A 16,289-nucleotide genomic window follows, 5' to 3' on the forward strand; every position below is an offset into this window, starting at 1 on the left:
TTAGAAGAGAGCTATTAGCATATATTAGGTAATATATGTATAAGATCTATATGAGTTTTTTTCCTAAAAATCTGTTAGCAGTCGAAGGATTCTCCCGAGGTAGCGCTAGCTATGGAGCTGTAGGCTGCGCTGCTATATTTACAAGAGGATAATTAGCTTGTACGCTGTACTACTGAGGCAGGAGTAATTTCATTGCAAATACAAATACAGTAACGATCACAAAAATATCATGTGAAAATGTTATTCAAAGCCCTAATTTTTCATTAACATCTCAGCATTCTTATACCGCTATTTTTCTCTTTCTTTTTCGCCGACTCTTTCACTCGCTCACCAAACAGTACAGTTATTTGTTACTATATTTATTCCTTCAGTAGATTTATGTATGGATATTTTAGAGTTTTCACTTAACTCTATTTTGTGACCACAGAGTTCCACTTTTAATTGTTGACTCAACACCCGTACTTCATTTCAGCATATTTATTGTTTTCTCTTCTTTTTTTCTCTCCACTCTAGCCATTACATCCTGCTTCCTTCCACACAGCCCCCAAAAAGAGAAGCTCAATTCAGCTTTAATAATTTAATTTAGATACATATTGTTATTCTTGACAGTCATTACACAATATATATTTACAGATCATTATGAAATATCATTATAATGTACAGGATTTGATACAAAATCACCTTACAAGATGCCTTGATTGCACTTTCCAGATACTTCCCTGTTCTGAAAAGTTGACTTTCGAAACAATATTTCGTTCACGCTTTCTGTTCTGTCCGTACCCTCGCTTTCACATGTGCAGGCCTCGAGAAAGATTCAGTCTTTTTTTTTGCTTCCTTTCTTCCTTTAGATTATGTTTCTCCGCGTCCCAGAAGAGATCTTTTTATAATAAGAAAGCTAATACACCAAAATATACCTGCTTAAATAATGATTTGTAACATTAACACCTAATATTATAACTATGAATTATATAAAACTCCTTTTAACATGATTTAATATCATCTATAAGTTCTTTTTTGTAACTTAAACCTATTGGTAATGTTAATGGATTATAATTATATCTTTTATGGAACTCACCTTGTTCATTATATCATGTCGGAGAGATGTCAGTCAGCCTTATTGTCCCACTCCCATGTGAATAGAGATAAGGAGTGTGTGATGTCTTGGGTCTGGAACAAAGCCAGACAAAAGTTTGTCGAATTAAGAGGATGATGAGAATCTTCATTATGTCCAGCCACGGGGAACAAAACAATCCACACAACTGATGTTTGCCCAAAATCTCATTCGATCGCCCTCGAAAGTTCAGAGTCCCCACCATAGGAGGGGCAAAGAAAGTCTGTTATGTTGATAGGAAAGAGTCCCCCCTATTGCCCCATCCACATCTGCCCCGATAACAATGCCAACATTATGATGAAGTTACCTGGTGTGTGTTTACCCTGTTTTCCTTTTAGAGACTCGGTGCCCTGTGTTGCACCAAATCATTGTTATTTTTTTCAAAGAACAGAAGGATCTTTAACTATCCGAAATGAAAATGCATTGTGCTTCATCTCACAGTAAGAGATGTAGACGAAAAACAAACCCAAGCATGCTTTTAAAAGATGTCTAACAGTTTAAATATAGAAAAAAATAAATGGGCTTTGATGGATGAGCCCTTGGAAAAAATAAAAAAATAAATAAATAAATAAAATTCTAAAACTTTTCTGGATACACATAGCATTGGCTACAAAGTAAATAGATGTATTCAGCAAAAAAAAAAAAAATCTTTGAAATAGATGCAAACACAAGCATAAATATTTGTCCACAGAGTAAATTACGAATGACAATAAACATGATCTATTAAAACTCTGCAACTTTCAGTCTCGTTTGTGTTAGTGTATTTGTCTTTGTCAGTCATTATGGTGTTCTCAGAACAAAAAAGAGCCAATCCTGACTCCTTTACCTCCATAAAATCTATTTTTCGAGAAATAAAAGGAACTCAGTGTTTTATATATTTTATCTTTTGAATGTTTTTGTACTTTATCATCTCCCGGGCCCTTTTTAATGGACGTAGTAGAGCCAGTAGACCACGTTAAAGAATGAGAAGACGGTTGGGAAGACCATCCTGGACCACTTGTCGATGGAGTTGACGTCAGACAGGTCAGGGATGTTGACCTTGAGCTGCGAAGCGCGTCGGCGTAGACGGCTCTTCTTCTTCTCCAGAGCACCGGTGCCGTAGTTGTGGCGTGCCAGTGCTGCCCGTCGATACTGCAGCGTGGAGCTGTCATACGCCAGCATGGCACCTCGTGGGTCGCCCAGACCACGGGAGAGATCACCTGGACCCATCTCGTTCTTCATCTCCACTGTGGTCAGCCGGATATCATCCGGATTCATCTGTAGAAAAGTATGACTTCTTGGTTATACATATGTCTTCTGGAATGTTCCCCTGACCTTTTTTAAGAGATCAATTTTAAGAGCTTAAAATAAACAACACCTGAAAACTACATGAAGCTAAAGAACGTGTTATGGAAATGTCGTGATTAGCATGGAAGCAAAGCTCTTGTATCATTCTGCTCTACGCAGGCAAACTGCAGTAACCACTTCAATAAAATGTTATCACTGGAATAAAAGAAAATAACGTTTTATATGGAATAATGGAAAGATATTTATTGCATTAGGATTTGAATCTAAATTTCTATGCTTTATTTTGACATTGTATATCAAGTATTCAGTTGAATTAAATCAATGAAATCAGTTGTTAAATAATCAGCTGTAGAGCGAGGGGAAAGGTCATTTATTAACTGAATGAAATGCACAGAATCTTTATCTTTTCTTTAAAAACTATGATGGAGCATTAAATTGAAATGCGAATTAATGATCAAATTTTTCAAATAGTAGGTATTGCAGAATTTTAGTTTCAAGATGAGCTCAATGTTAAATTACATCATGAAATACAAATATGAAATATTTCCCTGCTCTAAAATTCTGAAATAAAGCATAAATATTCAGACTTGGATATTAAAATTCAAATGTTGGTGGCATAAATATTATTCCATAAGTTATACACCACATTTGGACCATGTTAGGACAGAGCAGGTCCCTTTATTAAAAGCCCCCAAATTTTTTGCCTCACTCCTACCTCACTTTTGACCCGAACTGTAGTTTCTGCATTTTGCCTTGTATATATATACTGTATATATATATATATATATATATATATATATATATATATATATATATATTGTAACATCCTGATCACAGTCCTGAGATTAAACTCACAAATGACTTGGAATTATGAGAATACAAAACACACCGTCACTACTTCTTTAATCAATAGCAAAATATCAAATATGTATAGCCATATCCGAATTTCAACCACATAATGGTTAAAATTCTGTCTGCAAATCGAAATAATCAGGCAAACAAATGCAAAGGAAAAGGAGAACTCATGAAGACAAAGGTCCAGAAGAGCGGTGAGGGAAAAAGGCTGCTGAAATGAAGAGAGGAAGAGGCTGGAAAAAACGAGGAGAAGATGAGATTGAGCTCCTCTAGGCACTCCTGCTATTCTTCTGTTTCACTCCTTCTGTTTACCGAGGAGAAAAGCAACCGCACTGCTCCTCTCCTGTCCTAACGTGGGTGTTAGTCTTTGTTGGAAAATGACTGCTGATTTAACCACCAAACTGACTAATGCCAAAAAAAATAATGCACCATCCTTTTCCTTTTTTTTTAGTCATTTTGTCATGGTGTCTTTGTCATGCTGATTTAAATGGCTTTGAACTGATAAAACTACAGCCGATGACTAATTTTTTAACAAAATGCACAATTCGCACACAGAGTTTTTGAGGAAGGCCAAAATCCAGAATCAAAAAACTGGAAAAAAAGCGTCAACGGTCTGGACATCGATACAGGTCAGTCCATATTCCTTACAAAGGGCATTAAGATTACATTATTTGGACAGTAATTTAATAGAAGGATGATATTTGTAATACTTGGATTTGAGGTTTTGTCAATTTGATTGTTTTGGTTGACTGGTTTTAAAAAATGTCCATCATGTTTCGAAAACCAAATTTAAATAGATTTCCTATTCCAAATTTATTTAGAATTTTTTAAATTTAGATTTTAATTCAAAACACAGGGCTTTAATACAGAAATACATTCGAAATTCTAAAAAAATATCATATCAATCTTTTTTAAAAATCATAATATGAAATGTGTTGTAGCATCAAAATCTGGATTCTATCTATCTATCTATCTATCTATCTATCTATCTATCTATCTATCTATCTATCTATCTATCTATCTATCTATCTATCTATCTATCTATCTATCTATCTATCTATCTGTCTGTCCATCCATTTTTGTATATATTAACCTTTTGAGATATGGTCTCATGGTTATGGTTGAGATCTAGAGTTCTGAGAATGTTTCAGTTGTTGGAGAATTTTAAAAAGCAATGCAGGAAATCCAAAGCATGGGATTAAATTGAAGCGAAACTTAATATAGCACGACCAAAATCCAAATCCTAATGGCACAAATATCATTCCACATTTGTGGGATTTCATAGGCACCCTCCATTTTCTCCACCAATTTTCTGCAGATGATAACAGTCCAGAAATCTAATTAGGTAACTATTTATTGCTTTTCAACACTCGTTCGAAAACAAAAAAAGTTTGTAGTGGGCGAATGGTAAAACTCATGCGTACTGGGAAAGAGCTTCAGGTGCAAACAGCAAATCAAATGGAAAAAAAGGGGAGTGGAAGTGGTGGAAATGATGATCATCACTATTCTAAGCCAACCAAAATCGATGAATTACAAAAAAACAACTCAGGTGGTTGGAATATTGGTGTCATTATTAATTCTAATTGCGTATATATCGATGCAGATCCAGGTTTTTTTTTAATTTTTTTTATTTCTGAGTCGAGAGGGCAGTACCTTAAGTCTCTGCTCGCCTAGTCCTAATGCAGCATCGTCGGCAAAGATTGGATCCCACATCGAGTCATACACGTCAATTTCCCTCTGTTTCATTCTGGCATACAGAGCATCGTCTCTCTGAACTACATTTCCCACCATCCACTGCAAGTACACAAAATCAGCACTGTTACTTCGGGAAATAGAAGCTCGTGACACTCAGAGAGAGAGAGAGAGAGCGAGAGAGAGAGAGAGAGAGCGAGAAAGAGAAAGAGAGAGAGAGGGACAAAGAGAGAAGGATTTTGGCACATCTAGCTCATTCAGCTCAATAAGATTATGAAGCGAGCAGCTTGATGCCCTGCCAGCCCTCAGCTGAGAGATGACTTTTACCCTGTGAAACGGCAAGGTCAACGCTTATTACTACCAAAAACTGAGCTCTGCTCTGCCAGAGTGAGAAAAAAAGCACAAAAATGTCCCTTGGTGACTGAGTATCCATTAGATGGGGTTGATCAGTAAGCCTATGCCGCTGGGGGGAGAAAGATGAATTTCCAGAGTTGTAGCAAAACCTAAAGACCATTGATCCTGAAAAGGGCACAGCTACAAGTCACAACACATAACCCTCAAAATAACAAACCAGCCACTGCAGAGGAACATCTGCGGACACCCGAACCCTAACAATCCGCCGTTTCCTCTGCAGGCATCTGAACGCACGCTACCTTGTTTGGATCGGGTCGAAGTTTCTCGTTGTTGGCGGTGGCTGCTTTCTCAGCTGCCTTCTTCTGCCTCTGGGGGCCTTGACCGAAGAAGATGTAGTTGACGAAGGCGTACTCGAGCAGGGCCAGGAACACAAAGACGAAGCAGCCCATCAGGTACATGTCGATAGCTTTAACGTAGGGGATCTTGGGAAGAGTCTCTCTCAGATGGGTGTTAATGGTGGTCATGGTCAGCACCGTGGTGATACCTGCAATAGTAACAGTACAGAAAAACATCGATCTGTTGAGTAATCCTACTGCTAAGCGATAAAGGATACATAAATTCCTTTACTCTAGATATAGCAGAAGGGCCCAGACAAATTTGGTGTCTTTATTTTAATTTCATCAACGATAAACTTGGGGCTATAGGCTTTGTTTAATTGTTAGCATCATTAGCCTCGTCATTTCAGTGAAAAAAAAAAATAAAGACGTTAAACTAAACATGTCTTGGCTGATTAAATACATTTAGGGCAAGTAGGAAACTGTGTAAATCAACGACGGCAGTATGGCACTTCACTAAGATTAATGGTACAGCACTAGGCATGTGCTGATATTAAAGGCGCAGGTTGTAATGTTTAGAGGTCACTGATGCCTGGTGAGAAGAATCGCAATCAACATATTGGCAATCCTTCCTCATCATCCTACTTCACTCCTGATGATGCTGAACAGCTATGTACCGTTCAGGGCGGAGCTCATTCCTGAGCCAGGAAAAAAATGAAACCAAAAACCTCAATCAAGAAACCCACAATTATATAAAGATATGTTTTAAATTTCGATTGTCGCACACCAAGACAGTGACAACAGTAAGCCCTTCTTCCTGCTCCGGCTCGGAAAGAGGAATTCCCGGGATCAAACCCAAGACCCTGGAGTTGTGAGGCTGTTACGCTATCATCTGCCAGCATGATATCGTGTAGTATATTGTTGTGCATAAGATAACAGCAGAATACACACCAAGGACAGGAGTATGGCTGCACAATATAATACAGCAGTTCATAAAATCAGTGTAATACAGCAGTGTGCCAATATAAAAAATTCATATCACTATAATCACAGTATAACAAATTACTACAGTCTCTTTGTGTCTTGTTGGAAAGCTTGTTAACCTAAAAATGAACCTCTGTACGCAGGAAATTTAGGACTCTCTTCAGTGTTATCACATATTATAACTTCTTGCCTGCTGTGCAATAACACTTGTTTATTGGCACTCGCTGGCAAGCTTTTCAGCTTAGATAAAAACAAACTCCCTCCTACAACTCCCGACTGGAACCCTGTGATAGTGGAAGACACATCCTATGACTGATTGCTGGCAGTATAGCGAATATTACAGTAAATCACTTTATTTTATACCACAATGATGTTTAACGTTCCATTCTGATTGGTCAGTCGATGCTGATTCGTTTTTGTGAACAACAGTGCTGACAGCAGTTCTTAGATGCAAGCTTATGTGGGCTTATGTGGGGAACTTTCCACAGAAAACAGATAAGAAAAATGTGTGTATCTGCTGATATGGTGAATTTCGTTCGTTCGTCATATTGTGCTGGAACAATCAGCTGTTCCTTTAAATGTTCAGATACAGGAAAGTCTTCAGGATGGAGAGCTTTGCACGGTCTCTATAACATGACAAGCTGCAATTCTTGAATATAAATAAAGCAGAATAAAGGAAGGCTGCTGAGGGAATGTCTGTTTGTTATAATTGTAAGTGATAAGAGGACATTACACAATAATACCATAACTGTAAATGGATGAAAAAAATGTTCAGTGAGTCATTCTTTAATAAACAAAATAATCGCTGCTGCTGGGAAATTAATACAAATGAATTTAAATATAACTTTTGTACTACATTTATGATGTTCTGCGAGGCTGTTTTTAGACAATGGCCATTGTTAAAAGTGCTACACAAATAAAAGTGTATTGAATTGCTGTGGAATAATCTTCTGAGTTGGTAACGACAACTTCCTGCCCCGTCATTGATTATTTTCCTGTAACAGCACATCCCACAATAAACCAAAAGAACAGAATAAAATGTAGTAGAATAGAAAGCCAAGCCTAGCCCAGATGACAATATAATGTAGAACAGTAAGATGGAAAGCACACCCTCTTGGGGAATCCTTAAACGGCAAAGAGTAGAATCCTACAGCAAAAGGTTTTCCTATTAGAAAGACTTCCAAGAAGAAAGGTTTTGGAAACTAACAACGTTTAAAGATCCTCTTTTTCTAAAAACACAAGCATTATGGTTAAGTGTGTAGTTTGTTCGTAATATCTGGACCCTGTCAGGCATTTACAATGTAATTAAACTGTCATGATATTTTTGAAAACTCTTCAAAAGATTTTGCTCTAGGGGTCTTTAAGGGATCTCAGCCTTCTAAAATGGATCTACTTAGGACCACTGCCGATAGAAAAACACTCAGTTGTCGTGTTCTACATGGAACCTTTAAGGGTTTCCCCCAGAGGAAAACCAAAGAAAGCTCATGATGCTTTTATACGGGTCTTTTTTCCCCCCCACCTCAACCACCAGCGCATGTTTAACATGTAATCCTACGGGACGCGGCTACAAGGTGGTCGAAATATGGCTGCTGTTAAAAAGCACTGCCGCTGGCGCTTTTTTTGGGTCACGGCGGAGCTTGCATAAAGTTGAAAAATGTTTCAGTAAATCTTTTCAGAAAATTGATGTCAAGCGCTTTTTTTTTTTTTTTACCTTCCAGCTAATCAGGTTGCAAGTTAAGGGGCGAGCGAGAAAAAATGGAGAACCAGTGGGGGGAAAAATGAGTCTTGTTATTGAGAGAACATAAAGAGGTTTACGAAAAGGTGACTTGAAAATATTTTATTGCCGATGTTCATTCACTGTCCCACTTTAACTGAGGCTGCATACAATCAAACTCGATTTCTCTTCATTTTTTGCTTCTAACGTCCCCGTGAAAGCAAACAAGCTCCGCCAATAAAACCAGTCTTAATTTTGGCTTATTTTGGACCGTCACAACATGATGAGATGAGATGGTAAAAACTCTGGCACTTTCTTAAAGCCAAGAGAAAGCAACAGAATTTCTTAACCATAACTCTAAAGGTTAATGCATCAGATTTGTTTGATTTATTTTTGCTGTCTTCATTCAGGAATAATTTTTTATTTAAGACAAGGTTATACCAAAAAGCCCAAATGGTGTAATCCCTCTACAGGCATACGTCTCTGTAGTACTGGATTCAATCCCACTCTACAGTTATGAGAAACCTTAAGCGATACTGCAGCCTAGAGAACAGAGGAGCTTCTTATTACAAGATATTAAATAACCTCACTTCAGGCAAACTTAATACGTATATAACGTCACCATTTATCATCCTCAAAAGCACCATAAGATGAATCCATAAATCAAACTATATGACAACATGGCTGTCTAATGGAAGACATGGAAAAGCTCCCATGTCTCAGATCTGCTGAGCATCCTTCCTCCTTTCCCAGTCGCAACTCAGGCTGCAAATATACAGCCTTTATTCCAGACATACAATACAGTATCCACAACCACGTGGCTCTTTTAGTCACGACACATCAACTGTCTGTTTTTTATACAGCCCCCAAAACCAGGGATTTTTTTTGAAAGTCTCTCTTTATGTAAAAGCACTCAGGTAAAAATGGTTCAAATACATCAGGCATTTTGAAGTAGAAAAGGAACCACGGAATGGAAGAAAACATCAGCTAACAACAACTAAACTCTGGAAAGTTTGCTAACACGATAACAACTCTGTCAGTACAAACTAGCCAAATGTCACAATGCAGAAAACAGAAAACAAGATGCTAGCTAGGAGAGAAAATGATAACCCTTACCTAGTACGTTTGTTATTATTATCAGTCCTTGACAGTGATGGATTCTAACGCAATGAAGACAATGAAACATACGTGATTTATAGCTTTACAGAAGCACTTTTGCTAGCTAATGCACTTCGGTTCATGTGGACATGTTTCATGTCACTGTGGAAATATAGACAGTAAAAAATTCAAGTAGATTATACATTTCTGTATAAGTAGCAGTTATAAGATTATAGAGAAATGTTAAAAAAAAAATAGAAAATATAGAGAGATTGAGAGTATAGCTTGAAGCATAAAGGTGCACTAAAACGTAATCGTATTGTACTTTGTTACATTTCTCCTCTGTTATGACTAAAATATTAAGTATCTGTATGGCACAATTAAATCATCGAAGCGCACCGAAATAATGGGGGGAAAATATTGTACTTTTAGAAAAATTTAGACAAAGAACCGAAGATGCAAAAGAGAAAGAGCCAAAAAGATCAGGTAGGGAAAAACTGGCAAAAGGACACTGACTGAATGAAACAGCAACAGTCTAGGAAATAAAGGAACTAAAAAAAAAGATGTGCACGTCGATTACAGCTATTGTTTCACTATGAATAGTATAAACACAGAGGTTGCACACATCAACACTTCACATGTCCCTTTGTACAAACTGGAGAAAAGGTAGATCTCTTCTTATCTACAAAAAAACGACCGTTCAGTGATCATTTTGTCAGCATAATCAGAGGCAGAAGATCAAATCAGCGATGGATGTGCTAAAGCTGGAAAGCTTCTTTATTGAAGTCAGGTAATTTTTTACACCCACACAAACCCAGGCGTCGGCTAATTTAGTTTGGGAAAGCTTGCGGCCAGAAGGCTTGATCACAAAGCATCTAGGGTTTCTACCGGAGGTTACTTCGTGCATCCAGTGCACATTAGACATATTGTACTGGACTTTTGGTGGTCTACTGGAATCCCTCAGGCCTTATGATTAGAAAGCTTTCCTCTTGCTTGGGGCAGATGATATCATATAATTGATCCATGAGCCTGGAAGCATGCTGTGCACATCAGGAAATGTGCAATGGAACCATCAATAAAGTCAAAGTATCCCAGTCAGAAATAATGCTATGAAACTTAATCATTCTCTAGATGCATTTCGTCTTAAACGATTCTCTACAGATGCACATCATAGTCAAATGGCATAAAACAACCAACTTGGTGTTTTTCATGATGGATGAAAAATGAAAGCAGCAAGTGGTCATTCCCGGAAAAAGAATTAAGCTATAGAAATCAAAAATCAACATCCATTAGAGCACATTAAGGATCGTTTTATAATCACATCTTGGCACACTGAATCGAAATCAAATTGAATCATATCCCTGTAGAAGGAAGGTCAATCCAGGTCCACATTATCCGAGTTAGCCAACAAGTACAAACCATTTTCCATTCTGCCTTCAAACCTGCCTTCAATTTTACTTTATAGCATTTTTTCATCTACTAACATGGCTTTTATTCGCAATTTAATCTGCCAGATTTAAGTTTATGAGTATTTGGTAACAACAAAAGTGTTAATAGGTCCCTTGTCAGTGACATGCTGCTTGCTGCTCTAAGTGGACTATTTTGTTTGAACAAGAACAGAACAGAACCTACAACGTGTGCATGTTCTCCAACTAACACCTTAATCAATTCGGTCAATCAATCAGAAAATTGCTGCAAATTGGACCAGCTGAATGAAGGTTTGACTGTATGTAAGGGTGAAAAGTCAGCACTAAACAGTTGTAAAGTAGTTAGCTGTAAATAAAAAGCTTTGTAAACATGTAAACTTGTGGGTTTTTTTTTTTCTTCTTTAAATTTTTAGTAGTCCATAAACTTGAACATAGTGGCCATTAACTTCTACACTAGGCTACAATAGGGCTGACGTTCACCCGGTGAAGTTTGGGTCAAGCTCATATTGTGACTATATGTAGTAAGTGTGTAACACACCTAACCCTTTGCAGTAAACATAAAACCCTTAACTTTAGTGGATCAACACATCATTCAGACACAAGGTGATGCTGCTCCAGTTCTAGAGGATAAAGTCTTATATTATCTTTATCTAAAACAATCATTTTGTTCACTGCTCTTGTTGCATTGCACACATTTCATGTTGTTGTGTATATGTTGCACCATGCGCTTGAAGATCCAGTGTCTTATCCCACTCTTTATGTGCACCATCAGCCAAAAGCACTGAAAACACTTAATTAGAGCAGGATTCTCTCAGGGCCGTGAGGCTGAGCTGAGCAGCCATCAAATCCAATATTCAAGAAACAATTTGGCCTAAAAGTAAATTTATACAGTGTTCAACTTATCTTAGGATTGGAGCTACGAGCCACCAGGTTAGCATCATGCAAATTGCATTTTGCGCTAACCGTCCCCTGAAGCCCGTAGAACAAAAGCCTACCTAGGGCTACACGGGCGGCAGAGGCATCGTAATTGATCCAGAAGGAGACCCAAGACAGAATGGTGATCAGGATGGATGGCATGTAGGTCTGCAGGATGAAGTAGCCAATGTTCCTCTTCAGCTTGAAGCTCAGCGATAGACGTGGGTATGAACCTGTTCAAGAGCAGCCAAGAGAAGGAGATTTTTAAAGTTAAAATGTGAAAACTTTCATTGAGCCACTATTCTGAAGATGTTACTTAAAAAGCTACAGCTAAACATACAGGAACATTCAACTGTACTGAATTTGTTACCTTTAGCATGATAAGAATTTTGAGTAAAACATATATCAATATTCAAGTCACTTATCAGTCGCAAGTCGCGCTTATCTACGTCAATCACATGACTGTGGAAGACACGTACCTGTGGAAAACACTACGTTCTTCGAGATGAGCTTGTAGTCCACGATGGAGAACTGGGGCAGCTCAATGCGTTCCACACCTGACACAGCTCCATCTCCTCCTCTCCAGTAAAACTCAATATCATCTGTGGTGTATCCATCTGGACGGGCAGATTGTGAGAAATGTTAATCGGAAAATCTACTTAGAGTAAATCAAGATGACTGGAATGATTGGTGTGACATTTCACCACCATCTGAGAAACATCATTGTGTACTTTTGGCACTGTTAATGGGGATTTATAGGAAACTAAAAACCCACAAATGGCCTAGAATTACTGAGATCCTTTATGCTTTATGCATTTTGTATCATTATGTTTGCTGTTGTCTATTGCTTTCGGATATGCATACAGAGCCCTGCATAAGTGCTGACTTCCTTTGAAACTTTTAAATCTGTATCTGAAATGGATCTAATTGTGAATATATATCAGGCATCTATTCAAAATAGCCCATGCTGTAAAGCAGGATCGATATAGATGAGAAAAATATGAAGCATGGTGGTGGTAGCAGTGTCGAGCATTACCCCCGGCTAGTGGTAGCATCATGTTTGGAGCTAATTTTGCTTCTCTTACTAATCCACCTTACTCATTTACTCAGACCTTTGGTGGTCGGCCTCCTCTAGGCAATCTAGGGCGTCTCAGTTGTGCCGTATTCTTTCCATTTTTAATAATGCATTTAACGGTGCTCCACGGGATGTTAAAAATTTGGGATTATTTTTTGAACTAAAGCCTGATGCTTTTTCAGAACTTTGTCCCAGACTGTTGCATAACATCTTGAGCTTCAAGGTATGTTTTTAGGTATGATCTGGAGCCTTATAGCTGTAGCTGGGGATGTGGTATCTTAGTGGTAAAGGGATTGGACTACTAATTGGAAGATTGTGAGTTTAAGTCCTATGTCCACTAAGCTGCCACTACTGGGTTCCTGCTCAGTTGTATATAATACGGTAAAATTTAAGTGACTGGATAAGGGTGTCTGCCAAGTGCTCTAATATTGTGGTCATGTGACACTCTAATTGCACATAGTATGATTCAATTCACCTAATTATGTCTGCAAAATGTTTGCACCAGAACTTATTTAGAATACTTACGCAATCAGAACTGTTTCCAGTTTGTATTTGCATATAATTTTGCAAAAGATATAAAATCCCCCGACCCCGACCTCGACATAATGGGATATTTTGTAGAATCATGACATATATTCCCAATTAAGTCCATTCCAGTTGCAGGTTGTAGCTCTACAAAATATGGAAAAGTTCGGGGGGGGGGGGGGATTATGCTAGGAAATGTGCAAGAGTACGAGACCATAGCTGCTTTGTGAGCACACACTACGTTAAATTAAAGTAGTTAGAATAAAGCATAACACTGGCGATACACATCAATAATGAGAGAAGCAATGTGAATAGCTGTTGCGTCAACTCCAGTTCAGTTCTACTTGACAATCTGAATGTCCCAATGTGATAAATATTAACAATAACGCCAACATTTCAAGACAGGCTGTAATTAAATAATGTGGGGACAGATTTTGTTTACAAAACCATGCATGCACATGGATGAGGGAGCGTTCTTGCCGAGTGTTTCTCTCCCAGCTATGCAGAGGCTCTAGCTTCATCTGCGCCAGTGTGTAGCTGCTGCGACTCGTAATGAGAACCGCTGCCCTATTTAGTGTTATAAATAATTAAAGCTGTGCTTCTGAGTCTTCATATTTAAGGGCATCATGTGGGTCGCACTTAGCAGGCAGGTACTGGCTTTTAAAAAACTTTACGAAGATGAGCTTTTCTTAAGGCTAAGAAGAGCTTATTCATACTCCTTAATGGAGATGGGGAGGGTGTAAAAATGATAAGAGCAAAAGCACTTTGGCTGCATGACAATTTGCAGAGTGTACACATTGTGTACCCGTATCATCGTCCTGTCCGTGAGAGAGTGAGAGCAAGAGAGTGAGAGCGAGCAAGAGAGAGAGAGAGAGAGAGTAGAGGAAAGCTCAAGGCTGGTCATTCAGATCCTATTAAATCCATTATCTCTGTGCCAGCGAGTCTGGCTCTGTCAATCGACTGACTGATTTCTGTCAACAGACCACGTCACTCCTCTCGCTCCTCCTCAGAGACGAGCAAGCCTGAATAGGAGATGAAGAGAAGCTATCCATCTCCTCAGTGGGCTTCGAATTGTTCCAATTAAAAATGTATCAAGCGTCAAGTTTATCCAGGAAAACATCCAGGCACAGATTCATGCCTCATTAGGCTGCATGTGATAGCGTTACACAATGCCGTTCCGACTCGGGATGGTACAATCCAGTATTGCGCATATAGACAGGCCACAAATGAGGACAGAAAGCAAAAAAATAATTTCGAAAAGAATGTGTTTGCTATACAGCATAGAAATGGAGAGGATAGAGGAATGCATAGAGGATTGGAGAGAAAACACTGAAGGAGGTTTCCTAGAGACAGTAATGAGGAGGCGAGGGAAAAAGACAACAAATAGCAACAGTAGAGTAGAAAAGGGAGAGAAACAGAGAGAGAGAGAGAGCGAGAGTGAGAGAGAGAGAGAGAGAGAGAGAAACTCTAGCTAAGTTCTGAGGGGAAAGAGAAACCTCAAAAACTGTGTGTTATTCTAGCTTGCATAATATCCCATATCCCATAACAGAAAGTTATTTCAATTCAATATTTTCCAATATGACCATTATAGGACGTCCGGTAAATTTTGATTACCTGAGCCTTTAAAACACTTAATAACATTTGTAATTGATCTATGAGGCATTAGAAGTAGCTAAGATGTCAGCGGAAATCCATTCAAAATAATTACTTCCCATTTGGGAAGAATTACAAGCTAATATTCAACAAATGAATCGTAAACATTAAATTAATCCTAATAATTAACTGAAATAATGTGATATTAAATAAAATGAATGGCATGAAATAATGGGTTAATGAAGTTAATTAAGAAATATTTTTTATTATTAATATACTTTCATTATTAACAAATAACTCTCCTTTAACTAACTAATTATCAGATATCAGAATGTTCAGTTCTTGGATTATTTTATAAGAGACTTGGGCTTTAAAGATGACAAAAATAACTAATTATATAATATATAAAAAATAACTAAAGGAATTTCTGTAAAATTCTAAGACAGTGTACTTTGTTTATATATTGTTGCTTTCATTATGTGCCCAGTTTCACTCAAAACTATCCAGGAAACACTGTAGAAATGTAAATGGGAACATGATTTCTTTAAGTAGGCTATCCTAGCAGTTTTTATGGCTCTGAGTTGATCAGAAGGTCAGGGTTCAAGCCTCAGCTGCCACTGTTGGGCCTTAGAGAAAGGCCCTTAACAATCTCTGCTCCACTGCATCATGGATGATGCTCCACTCTGATCCCAACTTCCAAAGCTCAGATATGCAAAGGAAGAATTTCACTGTGCTGTAATGTTTATGTGACAAAAATAAAGGCTTATTTTTCAGCTTATTTTTGTTATTCTTGATCCAACATGCAAATCAGTAAAGATATATTTTATAAACTCTTTCAGAATTAGACACATTATTCACTGTGTACAATTATATTTAAGGCATTTTTCACAAGGACGTTTCACCCATGGAAGCCATTTTATTAACATTGTCAGTAGATTCTATGTGATATTATGTATTAAGCACAATAACATAATTGTGGGTTTAAAATTACATACGCCTTTGTTATGTTCAACAGATTTTAAGTGCTTTATATAAAAACCAATGGCAATAATCAGTACTTCCTTTAGTACTGGTCTTTCAAACTAGTGGTTATAAAACCTCTGATTAAAAAACCTGAATTTGACCCCTGTCAGCTGTCCAACTACAGACCAAAATCAAACCTCCCCATTAGATCAAAGATCCTGATTATTCCTCACAATGTTTTAGGGAGTTTTTCCTTACCATCGTTGCCTTGAGGCTATTAGAGATAACTATAAGTGAAATTTGAAACACAATTATTTATTTTTTCTTCTAAATTTTTAGATTTCTGTAAACCTGTTTTGAA

The 16,289-nt window shown here is 37.7% G+C and overlaps 1 protein-coding gene across 3 annotated transcripts in view; it reads right to left on the reverse strand.

Annotated features, from left to right (window-relative positions):
- Nucleotides 1-462: 462 nt before the first annotated feature.
- The window catches only part of gabrb2a (gamma-aminobutyric acid type A receptor subunit beta2a), a 54,569-nt gene continuing 38,742 nt past the window's right edge, over nucleotides 463-16,289 (reverse strand). For 2 of the 3 annotated variants that reach the window (XM_058408930.1, XM_058408929.1), the window contains exons 6-10: nucleotides 12,252-12,389; nucleotides 11,853-12,005; nucleotides 5,599-5,843; nucleotides 4,907-5,047; nucleotides 463-2,368 (exon numbers count right to left, since the gene is read on the reverse strand). In XM_058408930.1, the coding sequence (XP_058264913.1) occupies nucleotides 2,036-2,368; nucleotides 4,907-5,047; nucleotides 5,599-5,843; nucleotides 11,853-12,005; nucleotides 12,252-12,389 (1,010 nt within the window). In that variant the 3' untranslated portion in view covers nucleotides 463-2,035. The remainder of the gene's footprint in view (nucleotides 2,369-4,906; nucleotides 5,048-5,598; nucleotides 5,844-11,852; nucleotides 12,006-12,251; nucleotides 12,390-16,289) is intronic. The other variant, XM_058408931.1, reaches the window with a different exon arrangement.

This window comes from Hemibagrus wyckioides, linkage group LG14, assembly GCF_019097595.1.
Source record: "Hemibagrus wyckioides isolate EC202008001 linkage group LG14, SWU_Hwy_1.0, whole genome shotgun sequence".
Taxonomy (NCBI): domain Eukaryota; kingdom Metazoa; phylum Chordata; class Actinopteri; order Siluriformes; family Bagridae; genus Hemibagrus; species Hemibagrus wyckioides.